The sequence below is a fragment of the Seriola lalandi genome, unplaced genomic scaffold, assembly GCF_002814215.2.
Source record: "Seriola lalandi dorsalis isolate HSWRI2012SDOR001 ecotype SW California unplaced genomic scaffold, Sedor1 jcf7180002054913, whole genome shotgun sequence".
NCBI classification, from domain to species: domain Eukaryota; kingdom Metazoa; phylum Chordata; class Actinopteri; order Carangiformes; family Carangidae; genus Seriola; species Seriola lalandi.
In genome coordinates this window covers 127,771-145,503 of record NW_019525465.1, presented here as the reverse complement: position 1 = coordinate 145,503, position 17,733 = coordinate 127,771, and the positions used below count along the sequence as shown (strand labels likewise).

Genomic DNA, 17,733 nt, shown 5'->3' with positions numbered 1-17,733 from the left:
TTTGACATTGGCCTTTATTTTATAAATTTTTTTTACTGTATTTTCTCATTATATTACACATAGTATTTAATAAATGTTATTAATCAAGTAACAGCAGAATTAAATTGAGTTAGTAGTTGAATTCAATTTTGTGGAGGTGGAAAATAAAGAGCTGATGTTGAACTGAAGTTGCAGCCTCTTCACTGCTGATATAAACAGTTTGAAACACATCTGGGGTTTTGGGTGGCGAGCATCTGGCTGAGGTGACACGTTCAATGTTTCTGTGGCAGTGGGTTTGACAGGAAGTGTGGGCGTTAGAGCTTGTTTGTGTGTTTGAGTCTGTGGTTAAGTTATTAATCACTTACACTGAATATAAGTGCAAATATGAATTTATGCATCATTATAAATAGATGTTGTTACTAATAACACTTTCCATGGTCCTACTGCTAATGCCGCAGTAACTGCAAAGCCACTGCTACACCTGCACTTTGACCACAGACAGTCTATGACTTGAAGTACCAGTACTGAAGTACAAGTACTGCATCTCCAAAGTACGGTGATTGCGTAAATGTACTGCGCTTTCCCCGGGTGGATATATGGTTCCCAACCTGATGTACCCCACAGTAACGTCCATCCAAGTAAATAATTAGAATGAATTTAAACTTGTGTGTGTTTTATTTAACACTGTTAACTGTACAAAAGTGGATATTGTCACCACTGTTTTTCATTTTAATCCATTAATTTCAGCTTTTTGCTACATATTAATTAATTAATATTCATATTATTAATTATTTCAACCACAATATTTCAATTAGGAAATGGAGGAAATGTCACTAAACTCTGATCAGGTATTACTTAGGCTCTCTTTAAAATGTTTCAGTATATAAACTGTGGCAGGAACAAAAGCAACACCTTCATCATTGTTTCCGTCCGGTTTGACAGGAAACTGCATTACGTTTAGAAGAAAACCTGCTCGGACGTAGAGGGACGTCTCTGTCACTGTTCTCTGTGGGGGTGGACAGATTTAAAAGAAATATGGTCAAACTGAGGTCAAACAAATTTTTCCTCATTTACATTGTAATCACAATAACACAGTTTACAAAAAATACAATATTACATGGCAGGTTAAATAGCAATTTATGCATTAGGCTGCAAACAGCCCAGTACACATGCAAAATGATCATCTGATACACATTTCATATTTGCAAAAAAGAAAAAAATGAATGAAATGAAATTAGGATACACATGTGCACATAAAATATGATTAAATATAACTTGTATTATCTGTAAGCATGTGTTTGTGTGTTTATATTAACTGTCTGCTGCCCTCAAGTGGCCAGAAAAATCAAGTAATGCAACTTAAAGTAGCGCATATGAAGTAATTTGTAATTATAATAATACAAACCTCTTTAGTGAAAACCAGGTCTATGGCTAACATTCATGTCCTCAGTATTTCAGGTTCATTTAAATCCCCTGAAATGCAGGTTATATTCTACAATTGACATTTACACACTATGAAATATTTATATTTTTAAATCTCCTCAAAGGTCTCAAAATTTCACTTTTTTCTGAGCAACTTTTCATTAGCTTTTGATACTACTCCCAAAAAATTAAACATATAAATTGAAATTGAAAATATACATTTTAAATTTTCTATAAATGGTGAGAAAAACCATGAGTAAAATAAAATAGATTTCAATCTGCTGTGTTTGAACTTTATTTTGTAATAATTTTCTACTTAATTTTCCAAAAGAAAAAGAAAAGTTTGCTTATTTCGTAACCCGGAACTGCCCGTTTGGGCGGGGTCACGTTCTCTGCCGCTCGGGAACATCTCTGAATGACCGTGGAAGTCACCGCCCCTCCGGTGAGCACAGGTCAACACATCGAGCACACTCTGCGTAGAAAACAGTTCCGGGTGTGTTTGTCTCCTCTCTGCTGCTTTAGCTTTTCACAACTTTTTCTCGTTCAGTTTGTTAATATTTTAACAGAATGAGGAGCTAACGCGGGAACAAGAGGAAAAGTCCGACGCTTTAAGAAGAAGAGGAAGTTTGTTTTTTAGAGCCGTGAAGGTAAAAACGGTTTCAAGTGTCACCTTTGTTTGTTTGTTGTCAACCGGTCTCACCTTCTGTCCTGCTCTTTACGCCACAGAAACTGCAGGAATATTAATGTAAAAACACATTTTTATTCACTTTGCCACGTGTCGAAATACTTTCCATCGAAGCTGAGTTCAGTTTGACCTTAAAAACAACATTTGCACAGTTTATTTAATGCACTAAAACTAACTGACTACAGGCTGTGGTCTGTGCTGCTGTTCAGTTATGTGCTTACACTGATAATTACAGCTGTTTCTACTCTTTTCTCCACTTTCACTGGAAAAAAATTAAGTGAACAAAATCATTTGAACAATAGCTGAACATTAAAACCTTCATAAAAGTAGGTTTTACCACTAGATTGGTTTTAATTAGGTGTACCTAATAAACTGGCACCAACAATCAAAAGCTATTGATTAAAGCATCAAATCTGCACATTGCGTGAAGTAGAACCATCAAATTTTGGGGATTTGTGCTCGAATGTTAGTTTAAATGATAGATCAATAATATTTGCTGATTAATTTTCTGTCGATTGACATATGGATCAGCTGCAGCTCGACACCCATTGATGGTTGATGTGATGCTGAGCTCACTGAGCTTCTTCTGTTTAATTCCATCTTCCTGTTATTAAGCAGAAGTACAGATAAAGCCAATAACGTTAACGTTGAGCGGAAGTTTTTTACTTGTTGATTTGTAAAGATATCAATCATCAGCCACTGTTTTTTAAAGATATGCAGAAGTCTTTATATTTACTATATTTACACAGGAATAACTTTTATGTTTGCTTTCACAAGACGTCCTGTGGATGTGCAGGGACACGCCCTCACTGGTGTTTCCTGGGGTTGTCAGGTGTTCTGGGTCTTTCAACATCAGACACCTTCCCCCAGGTGACCGAGCCCCCCCCCCTCCTCACCTGGTGACTCTCCGTCTGTGGCATCAATAATTGATTTGATGGTCTTTCTATAACTGATCATGACTTTGCAGAGTGACCCACCTGAAAAACCCAGACATCCCACAACTAAACCATTGAACGCAGCCTGGATCGTTAAGATTTGATCTGTCTGTATAACTTACATGGTCGTTTCTGGCTTGTGACATCACATAAGGGGTCAAAGTTCACACTTTATAACCCACCATACACTTAAGATGAGGTGTTTGTACTTTGCACTCACTGTAAATAAGGTTTTAAGGGAATTGTTTATTGCCTTTTAACAGGAGCGGGGAAGTTGCAGCAGACATATAAACATTAATCCAGTTATAACCTTAAAGTCTATAATATTCTGATCCACTGTGACTCTGCTGTTGAACATACACACCGACGTAACAACAGGGTGGGGGCCTGTTGGCGTGGACCGACTCACAGGCTCCATTAAAACACAGACACATCCTGACACGTTCACTATTCATGTTGCCGTCGGTTACAATTGTCTCAGGTAAAGTCGGTGTGTTTCACCTGCATCTTCACACCTGTCAGATTGTGCTGTGACGAGGTATGAAGTGTGTTTGTCACTTACTTAATTTCTTTAACTGCAGGCTGTTCAAGTTGTGTTTTCATTTTTTTGGTTTCCTCTTGCATGAAGCCCTGTGTGTACGGACTTTTATTTTGGAAATCCATGCAGCAGTGAGATGGACAGATGACAATAATATGAGCGTCTTTGTCAGGGAGAGTTTTCTGTCTTGTCTCCTTTTGCATCTCTTTGTGATTGTTTTGCATCCTTCTGGTTATTTTACATTTTTTGTGGTTGTTTAGTATTTCTTTGTGGTTGTTTAGTATTTCTTTGTGGTTGTTTTGTATTTCTTTGTGGTTGTTTAGTATTTCTTTGTGGTTGTTTAGTATTTCTTTGTGGTTGTTTTGTATTTCTTTGTGGTTGTTTTGTATTTCTTTGTGGTTGTTTGTGAAGAAAAATCTGAGAAAATCTTGGCTGCTTTGTACTTTAGAGTAAAAGTGTCACTCATTTGTCATTCAACTGTGAAAAATACAGTTCAAAAAGAGAGAGAGAATAAAACTGACAAAATGTAAAATCATTAAGACAATAACATAAAGCATAGATTATTGTGTAAATTTGATGACTCACAAAATTCCTTTGAAACAGCAAAAGAAGAAAGATCAGAGACGAACAATAAAAACTACAATGCAATGATGAAACTAAAGTTAAAGTTCAGTTGATGAGTCTCTGTTTTTATGTTTAATTTCCCTCTCCTCTGCCTGGATTCAGTGTTAGGAAGTCATGTTTTAGTTTCAGACACAGTTTCCGTCCGTTACAGGTGTGAATGTTCGACACTGAGGTCGTCCTGTGTCGTCAGAAAACTAAACACTTTAAAACACTGAGGACGTGGAAACATCAGGAGAATTTTTTTTTACCAGTAGATTTTTATTGTTAAAATTTTAGTTCCTTTTGATTAACTGGTGAAACACTTTGGACTTCCTGCAGTTTGTGTGCTTCCTCTCTTTGACCACTAGATGCTGCTGTTTACCTGTTTACCTGCTGTTCACCTGCTCTGATTGTTACAGTCCTGAGCTTCAGTTCAACTGCTCAGATCAAACCAGTTTTCTAAGCAGCTCTGGAGTCACAATGTAAAAATTAAATATTTGTAAACTGCTTAAAACGGCTGGTATTATAATAAACCCTCAGATGAAGTATAGTTGATGCTTTTCTTCATCGTGAATGAGAATAAACTGAATATCTTTTGGTTTTAGACGCTTGATCAGACAAAACAAGACACTTGATTGTGTCGCTCTGGGGAATTATAATTTGTTCTGAATATTTCATGGAACAAACGATTAATCAAGAAAATAAAACTTCGATGCCGCAATATTTTTGCTGTTTCCACCATTTTTTTTCCTAATGAATCAGTAAAAATCTATAAATGAATATAAAACAAACCTTTATACAATTAAATACAGAACACACAGCCATGAAACACATGACTGAAGTAGAATAAATAACTAGAAACATATAATGCACCATTTTCATGTTACCTCATTTTCCATAACATTATATTCCTGTTTCACAATACAGTTTGATCCTATACATAATATAAATATTATTAATATAATATAATCTTTTTTTTATCTTAAAGAAAGATACCAACAGTGAATTAAAAGATATTTTCTGTTTTATCTCTGAAGGAAGAAGAAGATGGAGGCGGCGGAGGAGAGAGGAGACGTCAACGTGGCGTCCAACATCACAGAGGAAGAAACTCCTCCCACGGTGAGGCGGCATGAAAACCACTGTGTTACTGTACAGGTGACATTTCTTCAGTTCAGTTACATCATAGCTTTACCTTCAGGTGTGTTTACGGCTGCAAACCCTGGAGCAAACTTGCTGTTAAGATACTGATCAAGCACATGAGGTTTGATTCATTGCTTCATCGGGACCCGAATCTTAAACGCCAGTAAAACGTTTCAGCTGATGGCCTCTGCCAAATATTGATAAGAAACTAAACGATCAATGAAAGAGCAGCATTACATCCTCTTATAGTCACAGACTGCAGCTGAGTCGTGTCATTACAGACTCATTATTCCTCCCTTCCATCAGCGTCATTGACTCAGCAATCAACGATATCAAACACACATGTGGTTGATTTATTTGTGCTTTACAGTTCCTCCACGCACAGGAACACGTTACGCAACCAGTTAAATAAAAGAATAGAAACGGCGTGCGGCAGCAAACGAACGGCCTCTACAATGTTATCAGCGGTCGTCACGACAACAAAAACAAAGCAGAGTGATAAACGGTGACAGTGAGTGGATGAAACGGATGAGAAAGTGTTTTTTGTGTGTGTGATAAGACGACCGCTGTTGTTGTTAATAGTGATGGAGTGAGGGCAGGTAACAGGAGCGGTCACACTGCGGTGATGTCAGCAGGTGACTCACCTGTGTGCAGAGCAGCGATAAAGAGTAAAGCAGCTGATGGGAAATACTTTTATCTGAAGTCCTGATCCATAAGAGGATATAAAACCATCTCAGTGTAGTTTTACATCCCCTCTCTCAGGCTTCTCTCTGCAGCTCTAGTAACAACAGGTCGGTGAGCCAATCAGAAGAGAGGAGGCTCTGAGCCTCTCTTCTGATTGGCTGATTGTTTTCTGAGTGATCCAATAAAAATATAGCAGATTTCAGTTAAAAACACTCAGAGAAACCAAATCCTGCAAGGTTTGGATGGTGGGTCCAGGTGGGCGGGGCTTGGTGACTGCTTTGTTGTGACATCACAAAGTTGCAGAAGTCCTGACGGCTGGTTTTAAGGCTCAGTTTCTGAATACAGGCTGTGTGCATTTCTCTGTGGACTGAGGCTTTGATACTTTCACAGTATTAATATAGAAGCTAGAGCTGATCTATAATCACACTACACATGGACACACACCTTTACACTGGAGGAGCTTTAAAAGAAACAGTTACTGCAGGTTCATTAAAGAGTTTTATCTGGACTGGCCCTTTAAGAGCTCATTGAAGAAACTAATGTCTCCGCTCGCTGTCACACACCAGCTCCTAACCTTTGGAAAGAGCAAAGGTGTGTGTGTGTGTGTGTGTGTGTGTGTGTGTGTGTGTGTGTGTGTGTGTGTGTGTGTGAGGCTCGTTTTGCGTCACTACATGCCTCGCTGTCTCTTCAATGCGACACAACAACTTTGAGCCAAATTCATCCACAGGTGTGTGTGTGTGTGTTTATACTTGTATGTTTGTGAGGACCACTTCCTCACTTAGCGACAGACATTCAATCAGCTGTTTGAAGGTAAAGCTTTGAATGAGGGTTCAGGGTCAGACCTTTAGCTGTGATAGTTAAAGTTAAGCTCAGAGTCCTGGGATTACATTATGTCAGTGAAGGTCCTCACAACGATAGAAGCACAAACGTGTGTGTGTGTGTGTCATTACCTCTCATCTGCATCAGGTGACTATTTCCTGTCTTGAGTGCTCCAGTGACCCCTGACCTCTTTTTCCTGCCGCCAATCACAACAGGGAGCCATCATCTCTGTGGCAACCTCACAACCTTTTGATCTGGGCTCTGATTGGCCGCTGCAGGCTCCGGTTCCCACGGCGATCCCTCCATGTGTTGTCACGGTTGCTTTGACTCACGACCTTTGACCTCTTTGCCGTCGGTTACTGGTGATGTTGCTCTTCTCGGATGCTGTGGCTCGTGCTGCATTCGAGAGCAGCTGGAAATTATGGAATAATGGGGTCTTCTTTAAATATCATAAAGTTGTTATTTCCTTTTGCTCTTTCCTGAGAAATAACTACTGTAAGGGGACAAATACATATTATAGATAACTCTCCGCTCACAAGCTTCTCTGATCAAGACCATGACAGATGCTGCAGATGTGAAAAAGTAGAAAATATGTGGTGAGAAGTTGTGTTGAACTGTCAGGACATAAGAGGTTGCGGTTTCACCTGGCCATGACGCGGGTTGTAGGTCCAGTCGTCTCGAAAGCTGATTGGACGTTGTGTCACGTGATTTATTTCTGTGTCTTCTTTTGCTTTTTTCTTCACAGGAAACAAACAGTAACTGCAACCACACTGATGCCGCCTCCTGTCCAGCTGAGGCCACACCTGCGGTCACCATGGAAACGGGCCAGAGCAATGGTAAAAATAGTGAGTTAGGTTTTTCTAATCGGATTTTATTTTAGCTAATGTCAATGTTGACCTTTGACCCCTCCTCCAGATGTTCCAGTGACACCTCAAAAACCAGGGGGTGGACCTGTGGTCGTTCAAGGCAACGGCAAGAACACGGCCAGCGAGAAGCTGCAGAGAGTCCGCAAGTGGAGCATCACCACGTATAAAGTGAGAGGAATCGAACCGGGCTCAGATAATCAATAAATATCGGTGTGATCGGCAGTAACTCTCTCTCTCTCTCTCTCTCTCTCTCTCTCTCTCTCTCTCTCTCTGTGCAGTGTACCAGGCAGGCTCTGTCAGAGAAGCTCGGCCGTGGATCTCGGACGGTGGACCTGGAGCTGGAGCCTCGGCTCGAGCTGCTCAAAGACGACCGACAGCGCTACGATCACATGACCAAGCTGGCTCAGACGCTGGCCAATCAGCTCGCTCAGTTCACAGTGACACAGAAGACCCTGGGGGACGCCTTCTCCGAGCTCAGCCTCAAAACGCCGACGCTGCATGTGAGTCAGTGTTAACACAGCTGCTACTGCGGCAACTATCACAGCACATCTGCACTTTCCTTAAAAAGGCCTCCAGGTGTTAAAGAGACTTTAATTTGTTTTACAAAGATCTTACATGATCCTTCTTTCCTGCCACAGGCGCTGATGTCAGATATGAACTGTTTCAGAACAAATAAAACTCCCAGAGTACTGTTGTTCCAGACCTCTGATCTTATATAAAATTTGTGGATCTTAAATTAATCATTCATTCTTTTTTGCAGTTAATCCATCCATCCACTTCCTGCTCCTCATCCAGGTCATGTTTAAAGATGAGATTAGGAAATATTTAACTTTACAGCTGACAGAGGTGTCAATTAATTCATGCACTTGAATTCATTTCTTATCATCCTGCTGGCTTTGTGGTAAACACAGAAGAAACCCTGTGTTATTAACTGCCACTGCTAATGCTAATGCTAACACTGCTATTAAAATCACTGTAAATGTCAGTGCTACCGATTCTGCTGCTTCTGACGTTGCTCTGGTGAGGCCTTATGAGCTGATCAGAACCAGCAAACACACTACAGCAAGAATAATAATAATCTCTTTTTATTGATGATTTAGTTGCTCTAAAATCTCATCATTAATCATCAACCAAGTTCTTAATATCACCAGGAGACGATATCACAATAAACTCCTCGTTGACTCTCGGGCTCCACTGTGATTGGTTGTTTTTGTGTTCAGCTCACGTTACTGGTCTGATAAAACTCCGATGCGTGTAACACGTAAACCAGGTGGAGTTCGGTGTGAACGCGGAGGCTCAGAAGTTTCTGTCTAAGAGCGGCGAGACTCTGACGGCGGCCATTAATTCCTTCACGTCCGACATGAACACTCTGGTCAACAAAACCATCGAGGACACCATGATCAACGCCAAGCAGTACGAGGCTGCCAGGTGGGTGAAACACACGCCAAGGACATGTATGTAGACACCATGACACAACAGACATCCAACAGAACTGATTCGTAAAATGTTGAATGTGTAGAAGAAAAACGGATCAATTAATGTATAAAAACATTTCCCCGCCTGTCAGGATTGAGTACGACGCGTACCGGGTCGACCTGGAGGAGCTGAACCTGGGGCCCCGGGACACCGTCACCCTGCCCAAACTGGAGCAGGCCCAGAAGGACTTCCAGAGCCAGAGGGAGCGGTACCAGACGATCAGAGACGACCTGTCCGTCAAAGTCAAGCTGCTGGAGGAGAACAAGGTGAGAGTGACGGAGGGAGGGGTCCGAGTTCTGGGTTCAGGACTCGCAGGGACGTGACAAATCCTTAAATGTTCTTTCTCCGCAGGTCAAAGTCCTTCATAACCAGCTGTGGCTGTTCCACGGCGCCGTAGCAGCTCACAGTTTATCATGTCACCATTTCCTCGAGCAGAACATACGGCAGGCCGGCGAACAGCTCAGCGACCCCAGCATGGACGCCCCCTCCTGGCTGGAGGAAAGTTGACCCGACAAAACGACCACAAAAACTCACCGTGCGGCAGGTTGACAGACGTGGGTCCGGAGGGGGTTTCAGGATCAGTGGACACTATAGTGGGACAAATTTTGGGAGACGCTTGATTTGGGAATTGTGGACTAGAAATGTTCAAAGGTAGTTTATTTATACCAAAGAGGAACTTGGGTACTTGAGAGTTCTCCATAGAATGGGGTGTTAGATACCAGGAAGTTGGGTGGGTGTCCTGAGTGCTGGGGTGTTCAGGCACGTCTGAAAGTCTAAGAAAAGGTGGAATTTCGTCTCTTTCCAGTTCTCAAAATGTTGTAGAGTCGCATAAAAGTCTTGGAAAGTTTTGAAAATAATGCTGAGCATTCGCAAATTATATTTAGGACAAAAGGATCTCAACAATTCTCTCTTCCTGTGTCACTGATATACATTACTTGTCACTTCTGACCTGTTTAACAAGCACACACACATATACATACAGTATGTGCCCCTCCTGGTTTTTCCTTGCCTCTGTCTGAGTGTGTTGGGGAGTAAATCCATCTAATCCTCTGTGAGGTATTAAGCCTTCCTTTGAACTTTAAAAATCCTCAGCCGCTGCCGTCAGAAACTCACAGCCTCAACACTTCACTGCTGGAAAACAGCCTCGCTGTCTGCATCAGCTAAAGTCGGGTTCCTATATCCAGTTCTGTTTTGAATCCAGGTCCAGGTTGATAAAATACCTGGATCCTCAAACTTTCTGATCTCTTATTGAATCTTTTGTCTTTGCTTGTTCTTTTTTTTATCTGCAAAGAAAACAGAAAACGTTCAGGCAGCAGCTTCTCATTTCCAGCTGCCGCTGACTGTCACTTTCAGCTAATTAACGTTTATGCCAGAAGTTATTTGCTAAAAGGCTAAAATGAAACTGTTCTCTGAATAATGTGTTTATTTTTTGGCCTAGGATTATTGGTGAAGTGAAAGAGGCATGTCTCAGTATCTCCACTCTACCACTGCAAGTGTTTTTGTAGTTCAAAAAGCCGCAGCACAACAACAACAACAACAACAACAACAACAACAACAACCCTTGACTTTAAATTTTTTTGAAAAACTCAACCCAAATGGATTCAATAAGGGATCTGAAAGGATTCAGATTTGGTAAACGGATTTTAAACTGGATTCAGATTTGATTAAATGCTACCGAACCGCCACCGTAGCACAAGCTATTCTGCATATTTTGGAAAGATTCAGACAGTTGAAAGTAGTAACTTAGCAGCCACACATGTGTGTCTGGTTTGCTGCTGGTCATTTCCATCTCTGGTTTGTGTCGCACGGCGTTCAGGATCCTGTGGTAACCAGTAGTTTGCGACGAGCCAAAAACTTGCTGCCGTACGTCAACGACGTTGTCTCGTTCATTGGTAAACAAAGGTTGGTTGAAGCCGATCTGTCAGTCAGCCTCAGATTTAGTTTAAGAAACACTTGTCTGTTTGGCTGCTGGTCATTCGCTTTTGTGGATTACACAGCAGAACAATACTTTAATACCAACCAAAAATATCGCTGTACGCTGACGATGTTGCCGTGTATGTTGGTGGAGGAAGGCTGAATCATTTTGAATGATAACAGCCTTCAAATACCTACATTTATTCAGCTTAGTTTGAAATGCTGAATAAACATGCTGCCTTCTTTTTCTATTCAAAAACAAAGATTCACTCTCTGTCCTTCCTTCTATCCAGTCGGTGGATAAAACAACAGAAACACACGAACAATTTGAAGCAATCTAATGTAACAGTTCTGCTTTTGTTCAGTCTGTTCAAAGAGGTTTTTAATTTAACTTTGTGCTAATTTTTGAGGCAATATTGAATTAGCTTGCATCATATTGTAAAGTGTAACAGTTATTTTATCCACCTACTGTATTTTTCTCGCACTCTTTGCACTTAATCCAAAGCGTAATCTGCCTTCGACATTTCTTATGACACTATGTCATGAAACGTTCAGTGAATTGACTCTTTTTGAACTGTTTTGTTGTATGAATGTGTTTTTGTTTGTGTCGCTGTAGCTCAGGCCTGACAACAACAACTATGCAGTGAGTGTGGATGCTTTTGTGCAATAACGTCCCGTAAACCGTCTCGCCTTAAAAAAGGATATTTACACTGCCAGTTAACGCCTTGTTTCCTCGTGTCCTTTAAAACTGTCCCGCCTGTCTTAAATTTAGCCTTGAAGGGAAATTCCACTCAATTTAAAAATGAAAAACTGTTGTTTCTGTATTAAAAGCCCAACAAGATCTCCAACTGATCAACTTGATCGAACAAGATCTCCAAATATTAAATTCAAATTATTTATTGTTAAATCAAGAAGAAGAAGAAGAAGAAAAAAGTTAGAGAGGAAATTTGCAAATTTAGATTTTAGAAAGCTAGCAAGAAGGTTGGCTTAAAATTAGCGTAGCATTTTCTCTAACTCAATGGTCAATATCCAGTAATGTGAGTAAACAAACTGTGGAAGTTGCAAGATGTGATTGAAAGCCCTGGGGAAAAATATAGTAAGTGGACTTTAAACCTTAAATGTTTGTGTTTCCAAGATTGTGATGTTTTTTTTTTCTTATTTTATTTGTAATCACAAATAATTATCTTATCAACAGAAAACAAAATGAGAAATACATTTTAACACATTATTATACATGTTTTACACCATTTATATTGGGGTTTTTTAAATTAGGGCTTCTTCCTTCACTGTTTTTGTTCAACTTTTTTCCGCTGTAACCAAAAAGCAAAAGTAAGTTTTTGTGCTTCCAGATTATTTTTACCTGTGTTCAGATTAGAGTGAGGAAATGATTCAATTTTCCACCTTTAATATGAGATTAACTAGATTCTTCCTGCATTATTTTCAATTTACCAGACTTTTACATAGTTTTACAAAAACCCAAACATAATTAAAATCATTATAACGTCTGATCTGAAACAGCAGAGCGATCTCAGCAGCTAACTGTTGATAAAAAGTTTGGGACTTTTGGCGAGGGAATAAATGTTTGGGGGTTTTTCCAACAACTGCAGTTTCTGTTGTTCCCTGGGTTTCTTCTAAAATCCAGTGAGTTGGACTGCTGACCCTAGATCAGTCTCAGCTGGGCCTATATATATATATATATATCTATATATATATATATATACATATACAAGACCAAATATGAAGAGAATTTAGCTTTTTCATTTGGGATGTAAATGCCAAAACAAGGACCAAAATGTTTATAAGTAATAAATTGTTTTAATCTTGTTGAAAATGTTTGTATGACAAAAAACAGCCAAATAAATCTATTGAGAGCCAAAACGTGAACTATGTTATAGATATGAGTTTTGTTGAATAAAAAGTTGTTTCAGTCTTGACTTTGAATCTTTGAATCTCTTGAACAGGAACAACGTGTCACCATAAGCAATAAACTGAGATAACTGAACTAATTAACGGTTTTAAGTGCTTCAGGGACTTTCCACCTGGTTTTCACTTTCACTTCGACTCGTTTTCACTCTCTCACAGTCTGAAAAGTTTCTTCGGCAGGATCTCAACGTGACTCTTATTGTCGTCCAGAATTTTCCAAATTATTTTCTTGGAAAATTCCTGGAGAGATTATGCAATTTTGTTTGTCATTATTTATTTACAATTCACAAAAATGTATAAAGAATAGAGTTTCCAGTAATTAATGAATAGTTAAAAGAACATTCACTGTTTATAAACTAAAACTATCTAACTCCAAATAACAGTCTCACAACTATTTCACTTGTAATTAAACCAAATTACAAAGAGTTTTCCAGGAACTTTAGTGGAAAATTATTAGGAAATTGACTTTACATGATGTAAACATTGCTTGCAGAATATTCAGGGAATAATGATATAATAGTAATTTTCTGGGAAAGTAAGACTGTGTTCATTGTAAAAACATGCGCCAAACATTTGACATTTAACTTTTATGTTATTTATTTAGAGAAATGTTCAATTTTCTCCGGCTGCCAAAGAGATTTGGTGACTTTATTTACAGGTCAAGCAAATTTCATCTCTGCAAAACATAATCAACAAATTAATTATGATGTATTATTATAGGTTAAGATAAAACTTTATTGATCCCAGGGTGAAGTTCACAAGCTATCCATCAGTATGTGAAGTTGGAAATACTCTTGTACAGGACTTTAACTTGTATTTGTACACAGTGATATTAGTATCTTTACTTATGTAAAAGAGCTGAGTTCTTCTTCCACCATGGACAAAACATGAAAACATGAAGAAGTGTATTATTTTAGTGTTTTTCCAGGTATAAATTCACTTCATATTCACAACAAATTCAGGATTAGTATGCAGCCCGTGTGTTTCTGTCTTTAAATGGAGGAGCGGATCAGTGGAGTGAATGTAGAATAAGTCTCTGGTCTGTTTGTGGTTCTGTTGCTCTGATTGCTCTAAAGAGAGGCAATTATTCACCTGGCAACACGGACACACAAACCGGATTCTGCTGCTGCATCCAGGCTCATTTTCCCAAACATTTCAACAGCAGAATAGAGTTTCTCACAACAGAGACGCTCCCTTCTGGTTCAGGACTTTTTTTTTTTTTTAAATAATGGTTCATTTTAGGACAGAAACTGGATCAGGTGATGATTAACCTGTTGTCTGGACTGTATAAACTCTTAGTACAGACTGTATTAAAGGTCATTAAAGGTCAAGATCAGATGTGCTTTGTGTAGCAAATGTTAGCATGCTAACACTCTTAACAAAATGAAATGGTAAACATTACACTTGCTAAACTTGTTAGCATTGTTATTGTACGTATGTTAGCATGCTAACACTCTAAACTAAGATGGTGAACATCACACCTGCTAAACATTAGCATGTTAGCGTTGGTGTTGTAGCATGTTAGCATTTAGCTCAAAGCTGCTAGCATGCTGATTCTTACAGAGATGTCTGGTGTCTGTCTGAATGGTTCATGTTGGTTGATTTTAATTTGTTTATTGATGATGTTTCAGTTATTATTCAGTTAAGAAAACTGCTGACACATGAAATGATAACCGTGTGTGTGTGTGTGTGTGTGTGTGTGTGTGTGTGTGTGTGTAGGAGGAGAAGGGAAGCCTGTTTTTTGCCAAGGGCGGGGCTGGTAGAGCTTATCATTGCCAGACACACATACACACACACACACATACACACACACGCACACACACACACAGTTAGAGTTATAGTTAGGATAGGAAAATTAATGCAAATCAATGTAATGTGCTCTACATGATGAGTTGTGTGTGTGTGTGTGTGTGTGTGTGTGTGTGTGTGTGTGTGTGTGTGTGTGTGTGTGTGTGTGTTGTATCCTAGCAGGTGGACGTGTAAGGGAGAAAGTGCTTTCCCTTTCACCTGAGTGATAACGCATGCGTGGCCTGACTGGGGTCCCTCCTCTCTCTCTCTCTCTCTCTCTCTCTCTCTCTCTCTCCCTACACCACGCACGCACGCACTCACGCACTCGAACGCTCTCACAGCGCGAGGGTCGGTTACAGAGCGCGCGCTGCCTGTGGATGAGAGCTGGAGTCAAACGGGATCAATAAATCTTGTTTTTTCCTTCCTGGACATTTGCGAATTTTTTTTTTTTTTAAACGGAACTTTCGCGCAGGAACGTCCCGCGCCGCCCGGAACCGATCCACTCCGGTGAGTTTACCTGCAAACAACACCTCACGCGCTCTCCTTTTCAATTTACCTCATTCGGTTCCAGCGCAGCAGCCACTTCTCCTCAGCGCCGATGGGGATTCACTCTGTCGGGTTAAACAAGCTGTTAAACACGGCGTCGCTTCACACCGACCAGACCGCGTTCACGTTTCTGCACATTTGGGGCAATAAACCTAAAATCACCCTCGATAATGTTCCTGTGATGATCCCGGTGAGGGTGATACATGGTGACCAGGGGGTCAAATACTTCGGCGGTGTGTATGTGAAACTTACATTAACTTTAACCTGTTTAATCCTCTGTGGTGTTTCAGTAATATTCATATTTATTTAGACGTTTATCTGTGTTTCTCCCACGTGTCTGTGCTTCATCCCTGCGAGGTTTTATATTGACCCGGTGACACTTTGGCATCATTTTTTACCTTTTCTCTTAATTAAATAATATTTCCAGAAGTTTCCTGCAGGTTGTTTTTTTGACGTGGTGGCTTTACTTGTGTTGGCTGTTTGGTCTGAACGATAACTGGCTGCTGGATGAACCGGTTCATCTGTGCTGATACTCACTGCATAACTTATATATGATGCATGATGCACTTATGATATTTCATTGGGAGTCACGTGTATCATATAGAAACATACAGAGCTCATTTCCACTCAGTTTATGGTGTTTACTGTCTGATAATACAATAGTGATTTACAGCTTTTGTCTGGTGTCTCTATAATATTCTTAAAAATGATTTGCAACATGTGTTTGGTCCTTAATGATCTGTGTTACTGCTGTTATATTGACAGCATGATTATTACTCTGTGTCTGTGGTTACCTGCAGAATCTGGCTGTATATTTTCTGATATTGCTGTTATCGCCTCTATAGTGGCTCTAAATCACTGTAGATGCTTCATCTCCCTGTTTCAGCTGCTTATTGGTACTTTTCCACCGTGGTGTCACTGTAATGCAGTGAACTGTGGTGTGTTATACGACTTGATTGATTGTGCGGCGTGTAAATATTGACACTTTCAAGTATCTTGTTTTATCCGACCAACAGTCCATAAACTAAAGATATTCAGTTTGGAGCTGCAGCGATCAGTCGATTAATCGATTAATCCATCATGAGAAATGTAAATGGATGATTAGTAATTTCAACACGGTGTAAAACTGTTGGTTGATGGTTGAACTACTGGCAGAATCAGGTATTACAGAATACCTGCAGAGGGAGAATGGATGTTTTTCTGTCTGCGGTCTTGAAGCCTCAGGGCGCTGAACTTCACCTGACGTGTGTCAACATACAACTCAGACTGCCAGCACCGGAAACTCACCTGGTACAGGTGACGGAACAAACCTGTGATCATCACCCTTTTATTTTTATACCTGACATTTTATCTGGAGGTCACATTCAGACATCGAGCTTAGAATTAAAGCGTATGAGAGACGCCGAGCGAGGGTGTGTGTTGCTGGAGGGCAGGTCAGCTGCCGGAAGGACTGAACTTTCAACTTCTAGTTTACACAGCAGCTCCTCCTAACTAATACGCTCGTTCTTTCTCTGCTCATTTGCCAAAGAGGCATCATCACACTTCACTCCCTTCTGAAATCTATTCATTGAATCCCGTGCTGCTCGCTGGCGGACACGTGCCTCTCGTGCAGCAGAGTCAGAGAATGGAAGATAATCCATCAACAATCCTGCATCTTAAAAATGTAAACTGTGTTTGAGAACCTGGAATGAAAGTGCAGGTTTTATTTTTTGTCATTTGAACAGAATTGCGCTCAAATCATCTCGTCGTTAAGATGATTTAAACTCCAGTGCGCTTGTGAATCTTTTTACGTCTCGTTCTCAGGTAGAAGCAGAGAAAGGTAGTAGACACAGCCGCCATGTCACCTGTCATTTTAATTAAAGGACCATGATGTCTGTGAGCAGGGGAAGATTCAGTGAAGAAGAACCTGAATCTGCATTATAAAAGGTTGAAATCCCCCCCCCCCCCCCGGCCTCACAGCAGACTGTGCCCAGGCCACGGTGCTCCCTCAGCGGGTTGAGTGTTCCTCCTGACCCCCTGACCCACCTGGAGCTCCGGTGAAGAAACCTCGTGTTGACAGCTTAGATACAGGACAGCGTTTTGGGACCGTCTGTCCGTCGGTCTGTCTTTGGCTCTCTGTCTCCATGGTAACCCCGGAGACGAGCGATGCCGAGCCAGCCGTCTGCTTGACACCTCCCTGCCTGTAAAACACAGCAGTAAACTGAAACTCTCTCGTTCCCTCGGCTGAAGGAAAGAGCGTCAGTCGCTCAGTCGAGCCGTCAAACAAACTCAGAGTAGATTTTTCAGCTTTTAACACTTTTTTCTTTTTTTCTTTTGGGCAGAGCAGAACTCGGTGAACCGCTGTGTTTTTCATGCTAATGTGTTTCTGAGCCACATCAATGTGGGGGGTCCCCTGCTCACCCCTCCCCCCCCACC

The 17,733-nt window shown here is 40.5% G+C and overlaps 2 protein-coding genes across 3 annotated transcripts in view; both read left to right on the top strand.

Moving 5' to 3' along the window:
* LOC111673180 (uncharacterized) overlaps positions 1-17,733 on the top strand; it is a 125,194-nt gene that overhangs the window by 88,443 nt on the left and 19,018 nt on the right. The window lies entirely within an intron of this gene.
* LOC111673197 (arfaptin-1-like) lies at positions 1,888-12,995 on the top strand. The gene is made up of 8 exons (XM_023430876.2): positions 1,888-2,048; positions 5,200-5,281; positions 7,551-7,641; positions 7,721-7,839; positions 7,950-8,171; positions 8,942-9,099; positions 9,239-9,413; positions 9,499-12,995. Exons 2-8 carry the CDS (start codon positions 5,210-5,212, stop codon positions 9,652-9,654), a joined length of 993 nt encoding a protein of 330 aa, XP_023286644.1. The 5' UTR covers positions 1,888-2,048; positions 5,200-5,209; the 3' UTR covers positions 9,655-12,995.